This window comes from Opisthocomus hoazin, chromosome 1 (genome assembly GCF_030867145.1).
Source record: "Opisthocomus hoazin isolate bOpiHoa1 chromosome 1, bOpiHoa1.hap1, whole genome shotgun sequence".
In the NCBI taxonomy this organism is placed as follows: domain Eukaryota; kingdom Metazoa; phylum Chordata; class Aves; order Opisthocomiformes; family Opisthocomidae; genus Opisthocomus; species Opisthocomus hoazin.
In genome coordinates, this window is record NC_134414.1 from 106,407,580 (window position 1) to 106,434,746 (window position 27,167).

Sequence of the window (27,167 nt, forward strand, 5' to 3'; positions counted from 1 at the left end):
ATTTTATCAGAAGTTCTGCTACTAGTGTTAATATCTTACAGTAACTCTCATGAGTTACATAAGCTAATTTTTGAAATACAACTAACATCTCAACATTTTGACAAAATCATCTGCCATACATGTTACAGAAAGACTCAAATCGTATTTCAGGCACCTTTCAACTTAACCCTAAGTTAAAAGAATAAAGGGTGCACATACAGCTCATAATGGACACCAAAGTGAAAAAAATGTTCTGAACTCCTGTTCAGAAAGAGCATGGGCACTGCAAATATGACACACATACAGAGATTCAAGGAAGAATTGGCTGGTTCAAATAAGCAAAAAACAAGAACCGCCCCCCACACACACTATTTTTTCCAGTCACTCTTCCAGCTACTTCCAGACTAACGAAATACATACAAGCATTTCCTATGTCATAACTACAACACAGGTGACTTTCTTCACCATTTTCTTCAAAAGTGTTCATACTTACATTCAGCAAAGAAAATTTCAAGATAGATCCAACCAAAATCAAGTTTCTCCAGCCTCTGCAGAATACTGACATCACCTGTATATCTGACCCAATCAAGTGCATCCCCTAGATCAAAGAAACCCTAATTCAATTGAAGGAAAATAAAGAAAAAAATTTGTAACTATTTCTATAAAAACCAAAGTCTTAAAAAGAACAAACATCACACAAACCAACAGCTCACTGGCAATACAGTGGAAGCATTCCATCTAAATATAACAAACAGTACTACTGTAGCAGTTACACTATCCACTGTTCCTGATTTGTTAGCCTTTGAAATAGACAACAGCTCAGAAATATAAATATCTGGGTAACTCAAGCACAGCATAATACAGCATATTCACAAAATGAAAACAGTCATTCTTTCTACAGGAGACAAGGCAGCGTAATTTGTCTATTCAAATTATAGAATTTGATTTAGGAACTTTTTTTTCGATGTCTGCACACAAAATTGCTTCAATGTGAAGTGACATGCCTGATTAAAAAACCCAACATTCTCCAGGCTGTTAGACATGCAGGCCAGGGCTAAGATTTAATTCCTCAAGTCGTGACTTCCCTTCTGTTCAAACTAAATTTAACTTGTTTGAGCTACAGAGCTTTACTTGAAGGAGAGGTACTGAGTGAAGAACGCCCGTTGCCTGGCACACTCTCACATTATCTGAGCCTACAGATTTTGAAAAATAATTAAAAACCCCACATGACTAAGACAAGAATCATTAAAAATAAAGAAACTGGATTATCCAGCAGTAACATACAGTTTTACCCATTCTGCTTCTTCTATTGCTACTGTCAGCTATGATATTGTTTTTTAACTTCAATGCTTTTATTATAGCTTTTGCAGTTAACCTACAGAAGGAGGCAGAAACTAGAAAGTGGGAAAAAAGTGACAAACACAAGGAAACCACAAGCTGACAAATGTGAGCATAGCTCCACTGTACACTGAATTTGATAATGAAGATGGATCAGCAGGTTTTCAACCCACATCCTTACTCAGCCATTCACAGTCATTCAAAATGAATCCGTAGCACTATTTGAGAGTCTTGTAAAAGATTTTCAACTTGTCTCCATGGAGGAGCACTTTTGCATCATTTCAGTGACCAAGATTAGCCCTGCAGCCCCACCATACAGCACTGCCATTGCTAGTAATAGCCCACAGGCTTTGTACAGAGTTTGCAAGGCCACAGGGCTGCAAATTGTCAGGCTTACTCTGAGTTTGTCCTGATCCGCTCAGAGCTCGGTTTTAACTGTAATAGCAATTTTCTTCTGACTGGCTGCCTACGACTAATTTGGTTTACTTTTGTATGATACAACAATAACTTCCATATAAACAGTAGTACCAAGTAGCTAATGCTGCTATGACTAACACAATGATGCAGTATAGAGAAGTGCAAGCCAAATATGACAGAGCATAGGCCATGAAAATTGGAGACACGTAGCGCTCTTTAGAGGAGTACAGTCATGGGATATTGAGAGATGGGGCACAAGTTGACACTAGAGAACCAATGGCTATAAACAAGTGGCCGAATTGAAATTGAGCTGCATGAAATTGGCCAAAAGCAGTTTCTAACATACATAAAACATACTATATATAGTAAAATCATATGCAACTTGAACCTGTAGACCAACAAAGATGAGTGTACAGAAATACAATACCAAACATAAAAAATAAATCTAAGCAGATCCTAGAGTGAGGAAGAAGAAAACAGCAGCTCTTGCAGCAAAACCCACCAGGTAATGATGACTATGCCCCCCACCCCACGTGCACAAACACCAGACAGAAGCCATTCACTTGAGGATACCAAAGAGCAGTATAAGAGTGAACACAACATCTGGAAAAGTGTCAGATACTAAGAGTGTGTATTACAATTTTAACTGTATTATCATTAAAGAGTTTTTCTGTTTAGTCGTAGTTGTTTTTTCATTTTATTTCCTCTTCTGCAACAATTAATTCTGGAAGATTTCAATCATACCAACAATAACTTCTTGTCTCTACATATAAAGTGTTTGCCTTTTGCCCATACCTAGACCTACAGCATAACACACCGGCATCAGCACAGAAATAGGGGACAAAGCAAAACACACCACAGAGACAGAACTGTGTGCCTGTGGGAGGGAATCTAGGAACCTCCAGGACTGAAGGCAGAGAGAGCACCGAGACATCTCAAAGGAATAAGCCTTCAACAAGAAGTGGGAAATCTGTGAGAAAGTAACAACAAAAGCCACCAGCAGATACCAAAGCTGATATTGGAGAGCTGACCTGGGCTCCAGCTGCACAACCTAAAGCCACCCACCACACTGCAGTAGTAACCTCCAGGACACACCATTTAGTTTCAGCATGTGAACTACCCCCAGGTTTCTCACTCATTTTGGTCTTCTTACATAGACAGTATTTATTTCACAATTCCTGTCACACACAGATTTCGCTTTGTGGCTCAGAATTGCAACAACTGGCAACCCCAGTCCTATATACTACATATTTCAAAAACTACAGACTCTATTTATTTATGCAAACATTTTAAAATTTTGGATATTTGTACAAACAAAATGTTTGTATTCACACATAAGCATTCCTGTTAAAAACAACTCGAGAAACTTACATTTTCTATTCTGCTGCCAATTCTCAGTATGCCGCCGATAAAAGGTGGAACATTCTGGAAGAGGGACAGAAGACAAATAAAAACCAAATTATTAAGATCGGATAACTAGTTTCTATCTACTCAGGTTCAACTCAGCAACATTTTCTGTTCTGCTTGAATGTAGTATCATTTGGACAGTTGCTTTGGTCCATTTCAAAGTTTCAGGAAATATTCTTATATTCAGTAGCAAATCCCCTACCATTTTTTGCTGAAAAATAAATAAATGTTGATGTGGAAATAGAGAATGCATGGATGCTATGACATCTGGTTAGGAAAGTCAGCCACTTTAACCACTTCTGCAGTTACCTACATACCAAAGAACCAGCTGATACATCCAATGAAAACCATCCAAAACAACAGTACTTCCTCTCCTGACTCTGCTCCTCCAAATAAATATACAATTTTTTACATGGAGAAGGAGATACAGGCTGAGGAAGTAAGAAGAGGGAAGCAGAGGTAGATAGGGGAATGGGTATATACATAGACCTTCTCATATAAAGATCAAATGGGAGACTACCAGAGGAGGAAACAGCACAAAGAACCCATCACATGAGACAAAGTGGAAAAACTGCAGGGGGATCCTGTAGTACAAGGAGGTGAAAATAGAGCACTCGGATAACCTGAAGGAGGAAGCAGCAAAAAGAGCATAAGAAAGTACAAATCCAAAAGATCAATATAGTACATGAATACCTAATCATAGCAAGTCATATAACAGTAAGTTGGACTGCAAAAGGATAGCCTGGGGTTGAGCACAGAATTTCAACAAAAATTTTTTTTTTAAAAACGTCATACCTAAATTTAAGAAAAAAAAAATCTCTTCCTCTCAGCTGCTGAGAACATTTCTTACATCATTCTCTCCTCCGCACTGTTATGTTTCTGTTTTAGGTCAGCAACAACAGCAGATTTTAAATATAATTTGTTGAATGAGGAAAAGTATTTAACTTGTTCAACAGGGAACAGTGACATTTTTCTGATTTGACTCTTTCTTAGCAATTTACAAGTGCTTCAGTCAACTGTATTACTGACTCTGCAAATACTTTGTAAGTTATTTCAACTATAATAAAGCCTATGACGCACTCGCTTTCTAGAGAGCTGCTCAACTATCAGATGATTTATTCAGTGCAGCAAAGGAAATGTCTAATTTAAAATACAATCCCAAGCTGCATAAGGTACAGAATTGACCTGTTATATGTGAAAACTTACACAAAGTTAAAATATAGTACTTACAACAACTTTTTTTATTAAATCAACAAGGTCTTCCAAAACCTCTAAATCACAAAGTCTCTTCCAATTCCGGTCTAAAATCTGTGAACTGCTTAAAAACAGAACAAGTTATTATTTAGAAAAATAACACTGTGTGATATGGTCTTAATTACTAATATTTATGGCAATTAGATCTAAACAACAGCACGGTTACAAACCCAAATCAAGCCCTTCAGAGGAGGGGGGGGTGAGGAAAAAAAAAAAAAGGCTGAAAAGCATCTGGTACTTTTGAAATATAAGGCATCCATTTAAGTACTTAAATACACTCTTAGATTCCAAACTTCAGAAACACATTCCTAATATTTTCTTCTGTACTTTCAAGAACTATGCCTTCTGACCTTAACCAACTTAGCCCACTGGTAAAAACACTCCTGCAGACAGTTTAACCACTACTGAAAGTATACAGTGATCTTTCACAGGTAACAAGAAGAAATGTAAAGGCTGATGAAATCACTTCAAGAACATGACTACTTACCTCCAATCAGCTACCAAAGAGTTACTTTCACTTTTGAAGAGAAGAGGCCAAAAGATGCGTATTTTAATAACGTTGCAATACTCTCTTAATATGTCAACTGGCTGACTGCACCACACTTCACAGGGATCAACATCTTCAAGAGAAGTTAGGAATTAGACTACACAATTCAGGCCTTATAAGTAATCGAGGTCCAAACAAATATTCAAAAACATCAGTTATTTCCATACTGTATTCCTACGTATAATCTAACTGAAACAAGAAAACTTCAACACTCTAAATACATCTGGCAACTTGAGGTTTTTTTATGAATTGAAGGTGGAGAGGGAATTTACACAGAGGTAAGAATAGGAACCTGCTGGCAGGCTTTACATTCCTTGCTCAAGGAATTGCTTGTGTTCTGAATTGTATTGATATAATACATTATAAATTAATAAATGCAGCCTGCTTCTAATGAAGAGCCTAACAAGGGCTGTGAGCTGTTTAATGGCTATAAGGGATACTATCTTCATGATAAAACATGAGCGTCTAACTGTACCTGCTTAATTATTTACTGAAATAAACCCAGAGTAGTGTGACGCATGGCAACATGGTACAAAAAGATCGGCAGTAGTCGTCTTCTTTATCCAGAGGGCATTATGTGTGTGGTACACGGCTCTTTGAAAAATACAATCCATTTCCCTCAGAGACCATCTTTAAAAGGTAAAGATCCTTATTAGACTATGGAGGTGGCATCAAGTACTCTTGGAGCAGAAGCAGTTTAATTTGAGAGTCTGAATATATGCAAAAATTCATTTTACACAGCTGGCTGTGTTCATCTGAGTTTTCCACATGTTACAGGTTATCATTTGTATAATGAATACAGTTTTGAACAACTTGACATACTGTTCAGCCACTGGCTTTTCTGAAATTATTACAAAATTTTTCAGAAAATATTGTAACTGTAAAACTTTACCTACAAAGATCAACTTGAAGGTGTCTTTAGACATACACAACTAAAATACAGCTACAATCAAAACACGGGTAATGAACACAAGCCTTAAATCTCCATCCTCAAAACATTATTGCATGTATGTACATATTATTGACTATTTACACTGTTCTCACAAATGTATAGCAGTCTTCCGCATGTTACATTAAGATGAGAATTATTCCAGCGTAAAAGAACATACAATCAATGCATCTGCTCAGAAATAATAAATTCCTACTTATTCAGATAAAATGAGGAAAAAAGTGAAATAGCAATCAAAAGATCCAAGCACCACACAAAAAGTGCATTAGAAAGTCATGTAATACTGGTTTAGTTTACGTACCTGTTTTAGGCTTATGCAGCGATTGCTGTACAAACACTCCGTGACCCTAACAATAAACATATTTTTTTAACATTGCACATCTTGCAAATGTGTTACACTAACCAAAGCAACAGTTACTAAACTGTTTCTAAATTTTAAACCAATATAAATTGTTCACATCAGGGAAGGGAGGAATGGAAGCGATTTCTACATTCTGTCACCAATTCCTTGTCTCAGGAAAAGGCAATTATTGCACATAGTTAGACCAGTATAAAAGATGGTCTGTGGTTCTGTCTTCCTAAGCAAGCTGCATGATCAAACAGGAAACAAATCTACAAAGCAAAGTATTCAGCACTCAGCAGTCTTACTTTCACATTATATGCTCTTCAAGGGGTTTCAGTTTGTATTGGTTCAAATCTAGTCCCATAGACAGAGCACCCACTCATGGTTGCTGCACATTAGCTATACTCTTAAAAGCACCTTCTGGATTAGTTTCATCCCCAGTGAAGCCCACTAGCACACTGAGACCTCTTCACAACATAAGCCAAAGCATGAACGACAGGGACAATTGCAATATTTGTTTCAAAAGCGTTCTCCTGATCCAAACTACAATACTAATGCAGGCACATTAATTAACAAAATTAATTAACAATTAACTAAAATGATTTAGTTAACTATTATCGACTATAATTATTCAGTAATTAACTAAAATACTCATACATACACCATGGACCTAGACAGGAAAATTATTTCCATGTACCTATTCATTCTGAACAGAAGCTTTTTATAAAGTGTTAATAATGCTCATTCAATGCTCATCAGCATCTCATTATCTTCTAAAACCAATCTGGGGTAGGTGAATTCCCCATGCTTTTTCCCCCCACCCTATTTCATGAAGAATAAAATACTGTTGGTATTCCCCATTCTCCCACATGCTTCTGCAGTTCTGCCAACAGTTTTCTGAGGAAAACAAGGAAACTTAAAGTCTACCATATTTTGCACTACCAAACAACAAAGCTCTCTGGATCCAGTCTTTATAATTCACATTAAACACAGCCAAAAAGCAAACAAAAAAAAAAAAAAAAAAAAAAAAAAAACACGGGGGAAAAGCATGTTTACTAGAGTTACCTAAAACAGAGGTTTAGTTGCTGTCTTATGCAAAAAAAAGTTTACCTGCATATCCATTAAAAAAATCATCCATAGATTAATAGTTATGAATGGATTGGAAAACTTTTAATAGCTCAAACAATATATTAAATCACACTAGAATAGTATCCTTAAAATTAATAATTCAAAATCAGGTACTAGGCAGCAATATAATGTTCAAGAATACCTAAAGTAACCTGTTTAAGAAGACAAGATAGGTTTTCAAAAAATAATTAAATTTCAACAGGCAGTGCATGTATATTTAAATAAATATAACTCTCTCAAAATAAGTGGAATGAGTGCTTGATTTACTACTTCATGGCAGCATGCTGTATCAACACTTTAATGGGCTTAAAACGTATGAACTTCTCAAGCTGAAGAATAAATTACTTTGTTCTGTTTTACAGATCCCTGCAAAGCCTATTATTTTAACAAACATTACATATGTATCATTTAATAAATACTACATAACATGTCTATGTATTGCTGCGTTACCTTTTCAAGGAAAAGTAAAGCTATTTCTGAATATGACTGGAGAAAAGTATAAAAACAAACTCATTACCAAACATATCTTTCATAAAGTTTCTTTAACAGGCCTTTCTTCTCGCAGTGGCAGACTTTCTGGAAATACCAGCATGCTGTGCAATGACGACACTAACTTGACCTAAGGTGTTGATGAGCACTCACATGATTTCACGCAAAGCAGCATTTCCAAACTCTTACAACATTATATGTAAATCAAAGCTTAGTTTCAACAATGAGTTATAACATCAACATATTTAACAGACCAGGACACTCCATAACAAAGAGAAAAAAAATTAACTATTATTTCAAAAACAGTTAATCTTGAAAGATGACAGAACGTCTCCTTCACTCCACGGCATGGATTTTGCCACAATATTTTAAACCAAAACAAATCACACGCATGAGACACCCCCACACACACCAATACATCAAGCCCAAGGTAGTATTCCCACTGAAGCAAATCTCTAAACCAAGATTTAGCGCCTGCACAGAATCCAGGGCTTTCTTTCCATAATATAGCACACACTACTGTCTTACGTGAACGTAACTGCCTAAGTACTTTATTTGTCCACAGCACACACACACAAAAAAAAAAATATCTTTATTGATATAAACAATTTTCCAATGAGACTCAATACTGGTAACAGTCCCTTGTAAAGATACAGCTTTACAAGTAAGAAACTCAGTTTACCTGCACTTTTTAGTTCTGCATAGGAAGAATAGTAGGCCAGCTCCTTTATATTTGGCAGCAGCAGCAACAACACTTTAGATAAATAACTCATTACTGAACTCTCCAAGCAGCAGAAAGATTAACTACCACAGTGTTTTCTAAGACTCCTTCAGCATAGCAAGAAGGGGAAAATAATAGTCAAGGAAAGCATTCCTCAAAATCTTAAAACAGAAGAGTGCTACATTATTCAACAAAGGCAACAACTAAATAAACAGAGGCCTGACTGGGCACAAAGACCTAGAAAAAAATATAAGAGATGACAAGAACAAAGAATGGGTGAACACTCTTACAGATAACTTGCAGACTTGAGCTTCCATGAACTAAGCTGCGATTGCTTTGCAGTTAAACGAACTGAATCTGCCACTCTGAGGTGCATCATCCCAAGCATAGCCTGAATACACGGCCAACAGGTTGGTCAAGTTCTGCTAATAGGACCTATGCACCACTGTTTAGTATTACACATGTGTATATTCATTCAGTACAGCTCGCCTGATAAAGGATACACAGTCTCTATGCTCTACCCCAATCTCGTACTTTCGCAAGTGACTAACATACAGTGGTATAAGACACCATTGCACCCGTTTGAATTAATCTACACTAGCAATTACTGTGTAGACCAGATCTGGATATAAACCCCACTGGAACACCTTGCAAATTTTTAGTCTAGTTTCAAACCTACTTACCAATTCACAGCAAGATTTATCACCAGCATAAAAAGCCAAGTCTGCACACTTGGATTCAGATATAGGTTCACCCATGGTACATGATCCTGAAAGAAAAGGATTACGATAAATAAATGAAGGGAAGAGGCAAACAACACCGGCTTTGCAGGACTTAAAACGATCACAACATTTGAATCACGTTTTGCAAGAGTTTCCTGGAAGATGTGCGTTCTTATTTTCACGTAGCAGAGGTTAACGCTGAGAAAAGTGACCCAAAGCATCAGTTTAAAGCCAGGTAAGCCGACTAACTCTAAGAGCCTGCCATGCCCCTGATGGCCGCCAGCAGTCCCGCGCGCTCCCTCACGCCTGGCAGGCAGCGGCGCGAAGGGCAGCTGCCACCAGCCGGGCCGGGGACGGCATCTCCCGAGTCACTGCCACCGCCCGGGAGAGCGGAGGGGAAAGCCCCGCCCGCCCCGCGGGGCGGCCCCGCCTGACGGAACCAGCACCGCAGGCCGCGCGTCCCTCTCCCGCCCGGCGGCTCCGCCAGAGGCGAGGCGGGGGCCGGCCCGGCCGGGCTCCCCTCGGCCGCCGCCAGACCCCAGAAGCCCGGAGGCTCGCCACCGACGTGTCGGAACCCGGCGTTTCCCGCCGGCACAGCCCTGCCCAGTCCTCACCGCCTCAGGGGGACCGGACCGGTCCGGGCGCCACCCCGCCGGACCCAGCCCCGCCGGCGGAGGGGAGGTCAGGGGAGCAGAGGGGCGCGCCCGGGGCGCGCCCAGCGCCCGCCCCTCCGCCCCTCCCTCACCAGCGCTCACCCCGCTCCCCTCCGGCTCCACAGGGCTCCGGCGTCCCCCACCACCCCCCGGCTAGCCCCTCCCGCCGCGCGCTAGCGCCCCCGCCTACTGGCGCGTTACCGCCTGACGTCAAAGGAACGAGCCAACGCGCGGCAAGCGCCCGGTGGTCTCCCCCTGACACCGCCTCACGAGGCTCTGCGCATGCGCCCGCGGCCGAGGCCAGGCCCGGGGCGGGCGGGGTTGTCTGGCGGCGCATGTGCGGGATGCGGCCCGGCGGGGAGGTGTGACGCGCGGTACCGGGGGCTGGGGAGGGGCGTGGCTGGGCGTCTCCGCCTTCCTCCTCCTGCTCCTTCTCCTGCTGCTCCTCCTCCTCCTCTTCCTGCTGCTGCGGAGGGGGCCGTGGGTGTGGTTTCCTCCACTAGCCAGGCCGTGGCCTCGAAAGGAAGGAGGCAGAGCGGCTTCCCCGGGCGGGGGACGGAGGGAGGGGGTCGGTAGCACCGCGGCTCCCGCGTGTCCGTCTGAGGGGCGAGTGAGGCGGTTGGCGGGTGCGGCTGCGTGGGCCCCGCGCCCACCCTCGCCGGCGGCTGAGGGGAGGGTGGCGCGCGGGCGGGCGGGCTCGCTTCCCGCACTGGGCTGTTCCCAGGGGCAAACGTCGGGAAACCCCCCCAGCGGCTTCTGACCGTATTTTCCTAACCCACCCACCTCCCCCCTCCCCCGAAGTTAAAGGGAAGAGGCCGGTATGGTTGAAAACTCTCCAGCCCCGTTGCCAGAAAGGGCGATATATGGATTCGCCCTTTTTCTAGGATCGTGGTTTGGCTTCAGTAAGTATGCTGGGGGCCTCACCGAAAAGCGTGGCTTTGCTTGCGAGTGTAATTCCCACCAGGCCACCTGGAAAGGGTCAGAATTGTGTCACACAGCCTGTTGTAAGGGTGCGTGATGAAGGGCTAAGATATGTCCTTGCCTCTTGTGATTTCCTCGTGTTTTGTCTGCCTTTTAACCTTATTATGGAGATTTCAACAGTATTACGGAGTCAAATTGTTTTTAAAATTCTCTGCATTCTCATTGTAGTAACTTTATTTGAATTGCACGCATTGTCACGATTCAGTAACCATAGCAGTTAGTAGTAATACATCTTTCCCCACCCAAATACTGAAAAAAATTAAAAAAAAAAAATAGTCAACAGCAAGAGAAAATGCCTAGGGTCGTACCAACATTTCTTTGCTGGTGTGACAGGTGTTTTAGCATTTCATTGGGGATATCTTGCATGCCTACACAGGAGCAAGGCCTAAGAGGGTGAGGACACTTTTTCAACACAAGAAAAGGTGCTGCAAATATACTGTAGTCAAATAATAAACCAGGATGCTGCTGTAAGTCTTTCTCACCCTTAGGAAGTAAGTAGAAAAGAAAGTGAGATGGTTTCTGTGTGTCAGAAAGGAAGCCACGGCACTTCCATAAGTTGTGTCACTGGCTACTAACCTGTTTCCTTAAAGTTGTGTTAAACCTTACTTTGGATTTCTTGTGAGGGAGCAAAATTTTTCAGTTTTGATAACATGAAAATGATTAACAAGAATCAGAACTTTTTCTGAACAGTTCCATCTAAGCACTGTAATTCTACCAACTTTTCTTTCACTTAAATGACCTACTGCATGATCATGTTCTCCTTTAGTATTTCTGCATTCAGTGGCATTTGGCATCCTTTTACTGAGGGTTTATTTGTTCTGCAGTTCAACGTGCAATAATTTCTGTCTACAGACAAAATCAGAAACTAAACGTTAAAGCAAATAGAAAAATGATAACATATAACCAGCTATAACACAGTGCCCTCATGTTGAGCAGGTTTTGTGTCCGAGAGGCATATTCTACAATGTTTTAGTAGAGCTAATTTGGTTTACATAGTGTAAAAGCAAACTATTGTCTCAGTATGTATCAGTAGGGAAGTATTGCTCTAAAACTTAGGAATGAAGTCTAAAACTGTGTCAGTTGTATTATTATGACTTTTTAATTCTTTTGTGCAGTTTTGTATCTTATCTGGGCATATGTTCCTGAGACTTGGCTATTCTCATTGGGACTAACATACTGGCCTCAAAAGTAAGTTCAACCAGTTAAACTCTTCAGCCTGATTATGTGTGAGTATCAGACATCCTTAATTATTTTCAAATAACAAAACTTTTTTTTTAAATTATGGTCTTATATTTAATCCAGTTTTTCCTGATGATAAAGGACTGTAGTCTTTGTGAGGTATTATTTTATGTGGCTAAGTAGCTATGAGGAAAATTTTTCTTTGTGCAGTGGAAGAAATAGTATTTGAATGTCTTATGGTAAATTTGACATTTTGTTTCCAGGAAATTTGTCGATGAAAATAAAGTAAACTTTAAACTGTAATTAAAAAAATTAAAACCTTCTGTGAGGAATCTGTTTGACGGTTTATACCAAACTAGCTACAGTGACTCTGCCGTCAGTAATCTTGTGGGAGAGACCAGGGTCCGTATTCAGAGGTGCTGTTTTTTTTCCTCCTGGCTACGTTCGTGCTGGATACAGCTACTACATTAAAACAGTTATATCATTAGGCTTTTGTTATGATGATATGTAATTTTTAAAATCTTTTTCCTCAGATACTGGGCAGTTGCTTTGCCAGTGTACCTACTAGTTGCTATAGGAATTGGTTATATATTACTTTTTGGTATTAACATGATGAGTACAGCTCCACTTAACTCCACATATACCATTACAGGTAAATTTATTGGGTTTTTTTTAAGATTTTGATACTTAACTGATAATTTCTGTAAATATGTATATGTAGCCATATATAGTATAAATCAAATTTTAAGCATTTTAATATTTTTATCTAGAAATGGAGTTACTGGAAGTACTGAAGCACCAGAGTGAAAAGATAGCCATGAGCCTGAATCTTTCCTCTTTGCTGTTTTGTGGCAGTGATTTCCAGCTAGAAAAGTGTACTTTTTTAGTAAAACAGACAACATTGAGGAACAGAGGTTAGGCATATAAAGCTCTTCCAGGCCTGTACCTTGCATTACAAACTAGTGAAGAGTGTCATGGGAAGAAGGGCTGAGTATCTATCTGGTAGTGGCGGAAGTGGGAAGGCGTGCAGAGTCGAGGTATTGCAAAGGAGAATGCTGCAGTATTGAGACCTGATCAGATATGTTAGTAATTCCCTGTCTGAAAAAGCTGTTACTCAGGTTTTCTCTCAACGTTTCCACAGCCTTACTCCTGCCAAGGAAACCGGTTCTAGGCATACACAGTATTCTCCAGGCAGCTGCATCTTCCTCCACATGAGGAATTCCACCACTATTTGCAGGTGGCTATTTTTGTTAGAAGAGATGCAGACTGTAATATTTGGCAAGAAAGTTAACTATTGCTAAGACTGCTGAAGTTATAGGAATGGGTGCTGCATAGTGATGGGAACAAGCAGCCTAGATAAAGGGAGGGTGGACAGCATCTCTCAGTGGAGATCCTAGTACAAAGTGTTCAGACTCCAGACTGAGCTATTAACTGTGGAGGTTTCTGTTTGTTCTTTTTATCTTTGGGTAGTTACGGTTTAATGTCGTACAGCATCTTCAACCAAGCAAAGTCCCAGACAGTGATTTTGCCAGGGGGGTAGCATTGATTTTTTGAAGGGCTTTGCTAGTGTGTGTTGACGTAAAGCGTTTCTGGTGACCATCTCGTTATACCTCAGCAAGATGGGGTTTTCAGCATCACTTATAGTAGCTAAATTTATACGTTATTGCATCATACAACATTTCTTGAAAGAAAAATCTTTAATACATGGAATATTCTCATTGTCTCCTGTAGATAACTATGCACAAAAGCAGCGACAGAAGAAATTTCAAGAAGAAGCAATTCCAGCGTTGAGGGATATTCCCATCAGTGAAGTAAACAGAATGTTTTTCCTTCCTGAAAAAAGAGTCTGCAATAGCAGATAGTTGTTATTAAGATCTGTTTGAATAAAGGATTAACAGAAGCGTTACATAAGGAAAATCAAAACCTCCCCAAGCTAAACAAAAGCCTCTTTCTGCTAGTAGAGTACAGCTTTTTTTTTTCTCTTTTCTGAATTTCTGACTAAATTTATGTAAACACATTTCATTGAGATGGCTTGATTTTATTATTATGCATGTGTACCTTAATAACCTGCATTGGTATAAGAATTAATGCCACATTAATTTATCTAACTGTTCTTGTGAGCTTAAAATGGCGTTCTGTTGGTTGTGGAAATTACAAGCAGAAATCTCTTTCAAGAGCGAAAGAAATCACATTTCAATGTAGCTTAATTCTGTTTCCCATTGAACTCAGGGAGAGAAAATGTATTCTGCTAGTCAAAGGCTTGGGGCTGTTTTTTAAATAGTTAAATTAATTTGAAGTGTTTACATTGTAAATATACAGTTTTCATTTGTAAATATTAATAAAATGTGGCTAATTTTTACTTGTTTAAAGTTAGCAATTTTTCTGTAGTTCTGTAATATTTGTCCTGGGTAAGGGTGCACAGTGGTCCATTTTTCTTTACACAATTCTTTACTCAGCAAACTATGTTGATTTTTTTTTTCCCCAAATTGATGGGTGTGTCAAAGTAACAAGAAATAAGGAAGTTGGGTTGTGAAGATTTTCTGAAACAAGTTTTGAAATTGCAAGTTTTTTAACCATTCTTAAGTACACTGAAAACTAAGTTCAAGGAAATTTCTGGAAATAGAGGAACCCAGAGGTCCATGTTATTATAGTTTAGGTTATAGCACAAAGCATGGTAACTTGTTATGATGATGGCTCAGATGTCTCTTAAACAGTGAATTTTCTTTCATGTATGCATTGTTGAGCAGGGACGCAATTTCCTTTCTTCCAAGAGTCACAAATCCCATGATCTTCAGTAGTCCAAGTTACTTAGTTGGGTTATACAGACCAGTGAATAGAGCCTCATTATTGCTTTTAGGTCTATAAGCCAACTTCTGACCAGCAGAGTATTTAGTTAAAAATATCACTATTTTGTTAAAAGATAATAAGAAATTTGTGGAAATTCGTGTGAAGAATCTTATACCAGTTCTTCAGAAATTGGTCAAAAGAGCCATCAGTTGCTGTGGGAAGTCTTAAGACCTGGTAATAATAAATGTGGTATGAGTATGAAATTTGTAGTTTCCTGATCCTCTAGACTCCAGCAGTTTGCTATTTTTTCCACCTGTATTTGAAGGAAAAAAAATATGCTCAGTATTATGGGTAGGAGCAAAATACCTTCTTAATGAACAAAAAAAATGCCTTTCAAGGTTTCACTCCGAAATAGTAGATGTTAGGTGTGTTGTTGTTTAGGGGCATTTCATAAGAATGAGTATTTGTACTTCAGCCTAATGACTGTAAGTTAGTACAATGTTTGTTTGTTTGATAGTTGTAGACTTCTTTGTGAAGTTTTGTTTTTTTAGTTTGCCCCCAGTTATTTCTGTCCCGTTGTGATTTTGCCTTTCTATTAATTTTATGTGTTCAAACACCCATACATAGGGTGATTTCAAGATTTTATGATCAACAGACATGAAGATGTATTTACTCTTTTGTCAATTCTCTAAGCACTTTGTAGACACAGAAGTATTGACTGTAATCTTTTCTGTGTAATTTCTGCCTGTGTTCTGTTTTCCTTTTGTTTTCTGAGAAAGCAATTTCGTTTTTAATTCTAAACTGACAGTGAGTGAAGGCCACATTTCTGCTATCATTTGATGTAAGGATTAATTTAGTCTCCTGTTAAGGATACCCAAATCCCTTCAGGATAAAGAAAAGCTACTGGAAAATGGCCTCGAGCCCTGAAAGCAAACAAATTAAATGACTGTAAACCTTGGACAAAGATTGTATCAGTGATGAATCTGCCATTTCATTTAACTGCGGACCTCACAATTATGGGAAAACTAACAGAGGCACCTAAGTGAGCAGGCAGACCGGGGCCATTTGTTTAAGTAAAACTTGCAGGCATGAAACTCAGTCTTTGCTTTTCTGTCACTGCTGTGTAGCGGTGCTTCAAAGACACTGTAGTGACCTTTTCTTCAACTTAGGCGTAACGTTTGACACTTCAGAAATTGCCTCTGTGATCAAAATAAAACCAGGTAACACAACGTATGTGGGCTAATAAATATATTGTAGGGAATTGCAGGCTTCTGAGATCCATCATTTCACGGTCTTGCCTATGACTGTGATTAAGGAAAAGATACGCAACTCTGCCGGCAAAGAGAAGAGAGATTCTGCCTTTATCGCTGTAAGCATGCTGTATATTTATAGTTATGTAGTGTGATTTGTACAGATTTTGCCTTAGATATTAACAGAAACAAAGCTGAAATGATTGAACTGTGTTGCTAGTACTGCCTTTCTTTACAAAACATTCCCCGTTCAAAGCCTGGGTATCAGGTATCCTTTCTTCTCGGAGAATGATGAAAAACTAAATAAATAAAGGCAAAAGCCAAAATTTGGCCCCATTTTCACCCTTGACTTATGGATAGTGTATTGTTATAGCACAACCAGTAGTAAGCAGTAGAGTTAGCAGGGACAATGCAGTTGGTCTGAAATAAACCAAGTGATGAAACTTCAGCCATGCTTTTTAATGCACCTTCTAGGATTCTTCCTCAGTTTTTATCATATTGGAGACTGGTGACATTTTACACATCTTGCTATAAACGTAATCTGGTGATACAGGTCCCCCCCAAATGGTATTTGGATGAATGCATATGTGAACGTGTCATAAAAAAATAACAAATGTGCACAGTTTCAAATTAGAAGGTTGTATGCCAAAGGAAATAATAGAGCTGTGGCCAACAAATTTGTGTCAGGATGGTAGAGTATGTCTCTCTCCTTTCCATCTTAGCTGTAAAGGGGAGGATAGTAACAACACAGGTGATGTGTTTATGATGTTGAAGTTGAAAAGTACTGAAAGAGAAACTTTGGGGATAGAGTCATACAAATGGTTTAAAAAGGGAAGCTACCTTGGATTTCGGTCTTCTGTGTTGCACTGTATTGAATGCCATAAGCTTGGAGGCTTCGGTGCACTTACAGAGTATGCCTATGAAGTAGCAGAAGAGCTAAATTCTTTGTGCATCCACATAATTTCATTTTTATTGTAAGCGTTAATAGAAGTATTTTGCCACTTTAATTGAGATCAGCAGGGAGCTGTAGTAAAAGAGGTCAGTGCTCCGTTGTGAAGTTCAAAGGTATGAAACGTGAAGTAAAATATGAAAGCACGTATGAGTGAAAAGTTGGCACAATTTTGTGTGTTTGTTTACTGTTCCGACAGATAGGATGACCGGAATAAGAAAAGGAAAGAAAAAGAAACACAGCATCTCCAATGTTGTTTCAGTTTGTAGGCATGAAAGCAATGTCCTTGCAGGAGGCAATGCTGAGTGAAAGAACTTGTATCAGCAGTAGTAAAACGGAGTTGCCTTTCTCCTTGAGATATGCAGGTATACCTTTGCTATTGCCTAAAGCATTCTGAAGTGTACTGGCCATCTTAAAAATATTGTGAGCATACTATGGAATGCTATCAACTTGATTTGATGGTCTTTAAAATAATGATTGTGATTGAGGCTGGAGAATGGGCTAAAATGTGAGTAACAAATTATATTACTCTAGATTTTTTTTAGGTATAAGTTCAGGTATCAGCAAGTACAATCAAAGACCGTCCATATAAATCAGAAAGCTGTAATATTAAATGTTTATACTGTTGCTGCAGGCAACGTTTCTGTAAAGTTAAAAATCGACCCAAATTGGGAGGGTTCCTGCTGCCTGCAATGCAGGTAGTATGCCTGAAGCTTTTCTGAGTAGTAGCAGGGAAAATGCATGTGTGTTTTAGTTCCATAGTACAGATCTGTTTCTGGGACTCGTCATTCATTGGTACATCGCTGTGCTAGATGGTCTATAAACATTAAAAATTAAGCTCTGCCACCAAGGGCAAGTAAAGTGTATCCAAGGAAAGATGGTGGTGGTAAAGTAATACTAACAGGTTTTGTCGTTCTTTTTAGTGAGCCTCAAGTTGCTGTAAGTTAGATCAGGCAAAGTTAGGCCAAAAAGATAGCTTAATGAAGAGAAGCGATCGTAACTGCAGAAACAGTGACCTTTCCATCTCTGACAAAACTTCGGTGTGAGAATGGAGTTAATGGTGAGATAATCTAAATAGTCTTTGAGCCTTCTCTGTCTTCTCCCCTGCTCCAGCTTTCTGTCCCAGAAGGGTGTAACAAATCAATGTCTTGGCAAATCAGTTTTAGAAGAGTGATATGAAGCTATTAGATCTTTGCCCTAATACAGTGTTTCTCTAATACTTAATTCGCATTCATGCCGAAGCTCCCACCTACAGGTACAATGAGAATCTCATCTCTAAAGCTCTTTTGCAAAAGACTTTTTGAATGCATGATTTCTTTAGCAGGCAGTTTCTATGGACTTCAGTTTCATTTGTTAGTGTAAATGATAAAGTATTTATGACTTACAACAGAATACTTAATAAATGATTTTGTGTAAATATATTTTGTTCTGTAATGCACCTTTTCCACAGGCACTGGAGTCTGAGTGGCTAAAATGTTTAATGCTTGCTGCTGTACTGTTAGATTTCCAGTCAGCTCTGAAACAACTGAGATGAATGGGGGTTTTTGTATCTGTCCCTCTATTCATGAATTGAACCGTATTCTGAGGAGAAAGCTTTGGAAGCATTTAGTCTTGTTCTGCCAGTTTCCTTACAGAGAGATTGCCAACCAAAGTAAATTTTGTTGGTATGCTGTGCAGTTTGTGTATCAACTTAATTCTCAGCCATCTGCTAAAAGCAGCTGACAGATTAGCACAGTCTGGAAATCATGATTATGTGGGGTATAATTAAATGGTAGATGTTTCAGTGAATTTGATGGATTTTGTCTCTAGAGCTCATAAAACCACTATTGTGAAGACTGCGTTTTCTGAGCTGTGGCAATTTAGTCCTGCTACTGCTGTTCTTCTCTCAGTATAAATGTAGCTTAGAAAAAAAATAGTTCTGTGATAGTTCTTTTTCTCTTAAGCCAAATTAGTACTGCATCGTATTTAGAAGGAGCACTCAGCAAACTTTAATGTCAAGCAAGGATATGCTTCCTTTGGCTATATGTATCCTTCAGGAGCTTGTCTTAAAAGAGCTTAGAAGAAGAATTCAAGACTGTTTTATGAATATGCTTTAATTTTGATTTTTCATGTGAATATATACAGTAGAAATATAAAATTGTAGACCTTGTCTAGATACCTCTCCAGCATTCACGTACCAGTGGAACATTAACTTGTCTTTTACTATCATAATTTTAGACAATGGAAATCAAAAGGTAGCATTTGCTGGAAATGTTACAGCTGTTGAACTACGAAGGGAACTTCTGTGGAACAGATATCCTCAGTCAACACTTTAATCTGTAAAATGCTGTGTTTCTAGTCTTGTCTTTGAAGTAGTAAGCTCACGATAAACTCATTATTTGGGGATGTTTGGTTATCTTTTTCCTGCAAATGATGGATGATTCTAAGGTCACTGAAAACTTAGCAAGGTCAAATTGCAGATGAAGTAACAAACCAGAAATGAAAACTGAAAATTAACTGCTAGTTGAATAACAGAGATGCTATGTTAGTTCACTTTTTGTCTTCTCTTAATTATTAACAAACTGGTAAGGGATCGCAATGATATTTTATTTAAGTGTGCAAATAAGAGTATATTGACATTGGAACATGAAAAGTCAGTTGGCTATTCGACAAAAAAAAGTGCTGGCTTGATGGGAAAAGGGTAACACAGTTTTGTCTTCCTCTAATGACCATAGTTAAATGTGACCAATCTGTTAAATACTACAGTAATATTACCTTAATTTGAAAATGGAATTTTATAATACAGGGGAAAAGAAAAGGAATGTATAGCAGAGACTGAGAAATGCAATCAGTTTATGCCAATGCCATGTTGTCAGTCCTCAGCAGGTGCGCAAGGTGATTTGTTTTGCTATTTCTAACAGCCTTTGGTAAGACTGTTGTTAATTATCCAATTGTATTTTTCTAGTAACAGTGTCTGTTCTACTGTCTGAAAGAACACACTTAAGATTTTTTTTTCTGTTTCAGAGGTGTAGATTTGTAACAGGACTTGCTTATGTCATTAAATCTACCTCTGATGCATCCCAGATGTAGCCCATTTACAGGCATTAAAATGGCTGTTTTGTGGAGACCAAAGATAAGCATAGCTAATATCCTGCCTCCAACACTGGCTAATAGTGCCTGCTATAATACTAAGAGCAAAGATTAGGGCAAGAAGCTAGTCGTGTTTCCCCAGAATGCTTTCCCAGCCCGCAACAATGTGAAACATCGAAGCCAGATGTCGTATCTTTGTATTTTTCTTATTAAAATCTTTTATTTACTTTTTGTAAGTAGGTAAACTCTTAGTTTTAATGACATCACAGCATAATCACAAGTTGGGTTAAGTGCTTCGTTTTGTTTTAAAGTCATGGCCCACTATTTTCATTTGATGTCCAATCATTCTCCATCATCTCCAAGCCACTCAATATGTTATACTACATTTATGTACTCAACCATGTCTTCCAAACTGAAAAGTTCTGATCTGTTTTGTTGTTTAATCTATATACTTCATCATCCTTCCCCCCCGCCTCTGTTTAGTGCATTCACGTCAAGTGTGGATATCACTTTCTAGGATACAGCAGACTTAAGGCTCGCATTCTGGGTAGTCAATCTGCCTTTATTTAGTGCCACTTGTCTGGGATCTCCAAACCTCCAGCATTTGTCTAAAACTGCTCCTCTTTTCAGCCTAGGAATATTTTTAATGGACCTGCTGTCCTACTTGGTTTGCTGTAGGTCTGGGAACTCTGGACAAGTTCCAAATGTTCAGATTATGCCTGGACAGGAAACTTGGAATAAGATCATGGAATCACAAAATGATCAGGGTTGGAAGGGACTTCTGTGGATCATCTAGTCCAATCCCCTGTCAAAGCAGGTTCACGTAGAGCAGGTGATACCCCATCCAGTATCGATGTGGTAGTTCTGTTAGTATGTTTGGCCACAGTCTACACTGTATCTGTTCTCTTGTATTGTTTGTTGTACTAGTTACCTCATCAGAAGCTGCTTCTACTGACCAAAGGTTCTTTACCGTCACTTTTGAAAAACAGTTAGTACACTGAAACCAGCGCTTTCCATTCCACAAAATACTCAGTTGATTTTGCCAACCAAAAATCGACTTAGAACCTGGCGGTGTTCTGGCATGCTGTTGGTGCTTGTGCAGGAGGCTCTTTCACAGATCTTAGTGAGCCACTTGCCACTTCAGACTGCTTAACTACTAGCTATTGAGAGTACAGGACAGGGTAACAATGCTCCACACAAGTGGAATGAGCACCTGGAAAATGATGTGTTGATGCTGAAGACTGGTTATCAACTCCAGACACAGATCTTCAAAAGCTCCGTCTTTCTGAAAACACGGCAACTTCTGGTCATCCAAGCTGCAGTTTCTGTGTTTTCAGATAGAACTTTGGAAGATTTCTGTCTGGCATTAATAACCAATCCTCAGCATCAACACATGGTCCCACCTGTTGGTGCTAATCCCTCCAGCTCAAAACCTCTCCTTCATGCAGGAGCATCAGTCTCAGTTGCAACTGAAGCTGGCCTCCATTTAAGTCATGTGGTCCTGCAGATAGCAATTCCTCGTTGCTGTCCTGCAACAACAGTAACACCAGGTCTTGCTGGGCACCTGTGTCTGCAAGCATGCATTGGTCTCATCTGATGCTTTTCTGCAGAGTAACGGCAGCCCACTGCTGGGTGTCTGCAGGGCGGGCAGAGAAGCGGTAAAGGAGGAAGCAGCAGGCAGCATGGTCTCAGCAGAAAGGTAAGGATTAGCAAGGAAGGATCTACAGGATGTTCCTTTTACATCATGGATGATCCTTAAATAGTGACAGCATCTGTGTAAGGCAAATGGCTCTTCAGTGTAGTGTGTGTGTTAGGGAGCACGGCGCTGTGCGGGGATTGTGTGGTATCCACCGTTCTCACAGGCGATGGAGGTGGTTCCCTCAACACATCCCTCCAGATTCTGGTAATCCTCAATGCAGGCCTGAGCAATTCGGCAGTAACCAGGCTGGTTTGTGTCCTACCACAGGTTAAAATGGCAGCATGAATGCACACAGAGGTATCTTAAAAGGTGAGAAAATCCCTGCTCAGGACTCGAGGTGAGGGCAGAACTCCAAATGTCGGGAATTAACTCAGTTTTAATGGAGACTAGAGCTTCTTGCAAGGAAGAAGTTAAGGCTTAATGTACAGTAATTTGACCATTGTAGGAGATAATGTCATTGCTGATCTGTTAAGTGATCTTGGATGCTTTTCTGTTTATTTGTGCTACAGATTGAATAATGTTGAAGTTGTAGTATAAATAATTTTAGGATGTCTTATGAGAGAAGTGAAAGACCTTTAAAATGTCTGTATTTTAGTTCCATATGTTGGGAAGTGAAGATGTGGAGATGATGAATGTGTGAAATATAAAAGCTGAATTTTCATGTGTCACGTCAGGGTTTACAATTTAACTAGTTCTTGTGATTCTGTATGTTGTAGGATGCTGTCTCCTTGTGTAAATTTAATTAATAGATCCACTTTTTAGTTTGTAAATGGAGATTTAAAAAATATCCTCCATTCTAATATGTTCATTCATTTGGAATCCTAATTCACTAGACTTGCAATTTATAACACGATCACTTTGTTTGACAGTACATTGTACTAAAAGGGAGACCTGACACACACTTTAAAATGGCTCTCACAACTGTCTGACCTTATCTATACCACCAACAGCAGCGTAGAAAAGGCCAGGAATCTTGGATTCTGCCTTTGGCTTGTCTCTGGGGAAACTATGGCAGTTTTGGTTATAGATAAAATACCTGAAACATAATCATTCTGAAGCAAAATGGGGCCAAATAGCTAATCCTTGAGCTAACTAAAAAATGCTGGCATAGCAAGACAAGTACTGGCAAACTCTCTGAGCATATACAATTTATGCAAACAAAAGGTTAACCAGAACAGATTATACCAATTCTCTGAATGAAATAAATTGTACTGAAAAAGCAGGTTTTGCTAGCGGAATAACACTGTTGGAATAAATGTGTCTACATTGTACATAACATAAAGATGCTTATGAAAATTAGTAACTTAAGTCTTCCTGAACATCAGTTTAAAAGAAATACCAAGGTAATAACATACACATCCAAACCCCACTAGATGGGAATCAACAGTAGGTTGGTTGTATTAAAATCATAGATTCAAGCACACTAAGCTACAGAAATAAGACTTGAATATTGTGGTGAAGACAAGAAGGTAGCACATAATGCGTGTTTTAATGTGTCATTAAATTATGTCATAGTTTTTAATCAAGGCTGACATTTCCTGACAAAAAGGCACTTTCCTGATTACAAAGGGCAAATCTGATAATAATAGAATGACAGGATCCCAGAAAATATCACGACTGTCATTTAGAACTTGTCTTGACAGGGGGTTATACTGGAAATGGATTAGGTCAATTTGGCATACAGCATTTATATCAGAATAAACATGCCCCATGGAGCTAATAAGCAATATTCTTTGCATTTTAAACATTTTCTTGCTTAAGTTCAGACATTGTGTTTCAAAGCCTTCAGGTTATTTTGGGGCTGTACGTTATATTACTTTGTCTCATAATCAATCCTATTTTCATTTTATCAGAACTTTAATGTGAAAAATAAAATAGTGAGTAAGTACAATGTTCTTAATCCATGTTACTTAAACCAAATTGATTTAAACCTTATAATCTTTTGTTCAGCTTCAGGGTTTTATTTAAAAGTCTCTCAAAACACAGAAGGATTTCCTCTTGGTTTCCAGTTGCATTGACTCACTCTTCTTGGTAGGGTAGTTACAAATACTTTTCTTTTGAGCTTTGATGTATTTCTTTGTTCAGTCAGATGTTTGCCCACATGTTTCTGACAGGTTTTATTATCTCTTGATTTTTTAATTTTTGTTTTGTGTTTGTGAAGGCTGACCACTGTTCGTTATTAGGCTGAACTGATTTCTTCTTCATCTTCCTCAGAGTCGGCATCATCATTGTAGAAGTGAATTGTAGCTTGTACTGGAAAACTCGCCAGAACCTTCTCTCCAATGTTATGAAGAAACTTTTGGGATTTGGACTTGGGCAAGTAAAGTCTAATAAGAAAACAAATTTTGAGAGGAAAAAGTAAAAATATGCGACACTTCCCTAGCTAACCTAGCTTAAGTATTAAAACCTATTTTTACCTTTCTTAGGAGAGAGAAAAATACTAGGGTTCCTTGTCTTTTAAAATAAAAGTTGTTAACTAGAAGTTATTGTTGATTTTAAGTTACCTCAGTTGCTTTGGGCATATTGTGTATTGGATTTATCTAAGGTCCCACCCTGATAAAGTGTTGTTAGGGCAATGATGCGTGCCTGAGATGTTTTTGTTTTGGTTTGGTTTTCAGCACAGTTCAGAACGGAAGTGTCCTGTGTGACTGGGGGAAGTCTGAGGAATGTTCTGGGATTCTGTAATTCAGATTAAGACACCACATTAAGATGGGGGTGGGTTGTCTGTTGCACAGAGGTTGATCTGAGTGGGTTTTGTGTCTCCCAGGTGCAGGAGGTGGTGTACACTGAGAGAGAATTATTTCAAAATTCATATTGTTTTCTATTGACTTAATTTACATTTCAGGTTTTTTATCAGCTTTGCCAGTAAAGCAAAACTTATGTGGTCTTTGTACATATGTGTGTGTTTTTGTGTGCATGTGTATGTGCATCTCTTCCTCTTAGTTCCACTTTGGCCAGTTTTCAGTTAAATTTGACAGCGATAAAGGTCACATGGAATTTATGCTTCTACAACTTTTATAAAAACAAGTGCTTGTAGAGAAGTGCTGCTCTAAACGCAAGTCTAGATCAGGAGTTTCTACATCATTAAGCCTTAAAGAATCCAAATGTTGATGAAAACCCTTATAAATCCCCCAGGCATAGGAAAAGCTTTATGTGGAGTTCAACTTTTGTTCGAGAGCAAATTTAAGTAAGCTTGACACAGATCTGTAACAAGACATATTCCATTAGCAGCTGTTCACGTTAATTATTTGAGCTTTGTGGGCTTGTTATCGTACTAATAAATGTATAAATTAGATGAGGCAGAAGAACTTGTTTCTTTTAAGATTACTTTTTTTCTTATTTATGTTATTAGCGTATTATTTCAGGTTCTGTTCAGCCTGGGCATCTTTCCTCGTGGAGGGATAAAAATCCATGGAGTCTGGTGTGTAGTTAAACTGCATTAATAAAAAGAGATACTCCAGAGACAAAGTGATACTTCTCCCGAGAATAAATATGTCTTGTCTTGGACGGTGTCACTTTTCCTGTATGAAGTGATAGGATTTAACTCACCTCACTGGATGTTGAAACCCCAGGGCTCCTTTTGATCTAAAATTTATTAGTTGACCATCCAGTTCTGACTGTGAAGAGACATATTTATTATTTAGAATAGGCTAAAAATGAAGATTTCGCTTTTTTCTTCTACAAGTAACTGTAAAATTCTACAATAATGTTGCTTTGTTTGCTGTGCTGCCTGTTGTTTTACTCTGAGTAAGCATACTTCAGAGAATACATGTGCCCACAGTCTGCCCATAGTTGCACGTTTAACAAAGCATTTGAACTTGTATGCTTTATGAGCCATAAATCCATGAAGCATTGTACATTTTGCTTAAGTTTGTATGGAATATCTGTAGAGAGACTGGCGAGCTAATAACACCGCCAAATGGAAGTTCAGTGATTGGAAGAAAAAAGGATTTTTGATCAGTTTGAAGGATTGGGAGGTTAGGGTTTTATAAAATACCTCTTTGACTACACTAACCAGTAGTTTGGAGTTGGAATGTGCAAGTCGGCAGGCTAGACTGTAATCAAAGATCACACAAGCACACTAAGAGTCCAAACAGTAATACCAAGAGACAACTCGCATCTCATATTTCTATGTAAACAGTGATTAAAAAAAGCAAGCTTTTTTGATACAACAGAGTAAGTAGCAAAAACATTTTAAATATAAAAATCAAATCTAGCACAAAATAAATTCATTCAAATTAAAGTTACAATAAAAAAACAATAGTTAGCAAAAGTTAACCTTACTAAATGCTGTTAGGATTATAAACCTGGAATGTAAACTTGAAAGCATCTCCCAAAGTCACTGAGCTGAACCACTTAATCTTGTAGGCACAGATTCTCTTCCATATCTTAAAACAAGAAGACTTCTTTTTTTCCCTCCTTCTTCTGTAAACTTGGTGTTGCATAAAATAGGAAGATTTAGCTTTGCTATTCTGGAACTTCTAGTGAACAGAATCTAGCAACTGTCCGCTCTGCTCCAAACAGACGAAGATGACTTTTGCCACTGTCAGAGCAATTCATCCATCCTTCTGACGAAATAGGCTTCAGCATGGGTGTTTTGGTGGGCCCCAAAAAGCCCTTGGGCTACAGACTGAGCAAGGGGTCATGTAGAATTCTCCTGTACTTTTTATGATGGCCTGTTTCTCTCATATTCACCTGTTTGTCTTGTAGGCGAAATGATTTGTCTTTAGGCTGTTAGGGTTTTGTTAAGTTTTTTTTGTGTTCAATCAGGTGACTCATTCACTTTGTTTCCACAGTACCTAGTAAAATGGACTTCTGATCTGGCTGAATATTGTAGATGTGATCATAATACCTATGCTAAATACCATATTATGTTTCTCCTTTCATATTTGCATACAATAAGATTAAAATAGTCTTTTTTATCTTTGTTGACCTGTATTTTCTACTGTCATCTCTTTGGATTACATATTATTTTTTAATAATTACATGTGTAATAATACATATTGATTAAATATCCATTATACGCTTTTTCTTTTCAGACTATAATACAGCATTTCTGAAAAGCAATTCTGATAAAAGCCAGTTAATTGCAAAATCTAACTCATTCATTTATATTACTTTTAATGGCTTTTCTTTGGGCATAAGTAATGACGTATGTGAATTTAGGTACTAGGAAAAGTGTTACTTTTTATATAAGAAGTATATTATGTATACATAACTATAGGCTGTAATGTAACACACATCCTTGGCAATAGACGTAAAATTATTTGTTTAAATTTTTTTACCAGTACTTTTATTTTTTAGTG

At 38.7% G+C, this 27,167-nt stretch overlaps 2 protein-coding genes across 11 annotated transcripts in view; one reads left to right on the plus strand and one right to left on the minus strand.

The window, feature by feature from the left end:
- The window catches only part of TTC3 (tetratricopeptide repeat domain 3), a 73,712-nt gene extending 63,483 nt beyond the window's left edge, over nt 1–10,229 (minus strand). The window contains exons 1-7 of one of the 8 annotated variants that reach the window (XM_075432078.1): nt 10,149–10,229; nt 9,256–9,341; nt 6,193–6,238; nt 4,883–5,015; nt 4,372–4,459; nt 3,106–3,159; nt 473–593 (exon numbers count right to left, since the gene is read on the minus strand). In XM_075432078.1, the coding sequence (XP_075288193.1) occupies nt 473–593; nt 3,106–3,159; nt 4,372–4,459; nt 4,883–5,015; nt 6,193–6,238; nt 9,256–9,330 (517 nt within the window). In that variant the 5' untranslated portion in view covers nt 9,331–9,341; nt 10,149–10,229. Of the gene's footprint in view, nt 1–472; nt 594–3,105; nt 3,160–4,371; nt 4,460–4,882; nt 5,016–6,192; nt 6,239–9,255; nt 9,342–9,433; nt 9,516–9,543; nt 9,854–9,908; nt 10,012–10,049; nt 10,075–10,137 lie in introns of those variants that run through there. The other 7 variants (XM_075432094.1, XM_075432068.1, XM_075432061.1 and 4 more) reach the window with 7 other exon arrangements.
- Nucleotides 10,224–24,343, plus strand: PIGP (phosphatidylinositol glycan anchor biosynthesis class P). 3 transcript variants are annotated; one of them, XM_075432127.1, is made up of 5 exons: nt 10,224–10,309; nt 10,749–10,849; nt 12,044–12,116; nt 12,641–12,759; nt 13,839–14,466. In XM_075432127.1, the coding sequence occupies exons 2-5, from the start codon at nt 10,768–10,770 to the stop codon at nt 13,967–13,969; spliced, it is 405 nt and encodes a 134-aa protein (XP_075288242.1). In that variant the 5' UTR covers nt 10,224–10,309; nt 10,749–10,767; the 3' UTR covers nt 13,970–14,466. The 3 variants fall into 3 exon arrangements, with proteins under 3 accessions (XP_075288242.1, XP_075288257.1, XP_075288249.1); XM_075432142.1 differs by lacking the exon at nt 10,224–10,309 and adding an exon at nt 24,076–24,343 and having other exon boundaries at nt 10,386–10,849; nt 13,839–13,918; XM_075432134.1 differs by lacking the exon at nt 10,224–10,309 and adding an exon at nt 10,389–10,515.
- Nucleotides 24,344–27,167: the final 2,824 nt, after the last annotated feature.

Excerpts from the sequence above, each read along its gene's own strand:
- PIGP (XM_075432127.1), top strand. The coding sequence starts at position 10,768 with ATGGTTGAAAACTCTCCAGCCCCGTTGCCAGAAAGGGCGATATATGGA. Across the intron at positions 10,850-12,043 it reads AGGATCGTGGTTTGGCTTCA|TTTTGTATCTTATCTGGGCA; the intron begins GTAAGTATGCTG and ends TCTTTTGTGCAG. Across the intron at positions 12,117-12,640 it reads CTAACATACTGGCCTCAAAA|ATACTGGGCAGTTGCTTTGC; the intron begins GTAAGTTCAACC and ends CTTTTTCCTCAG.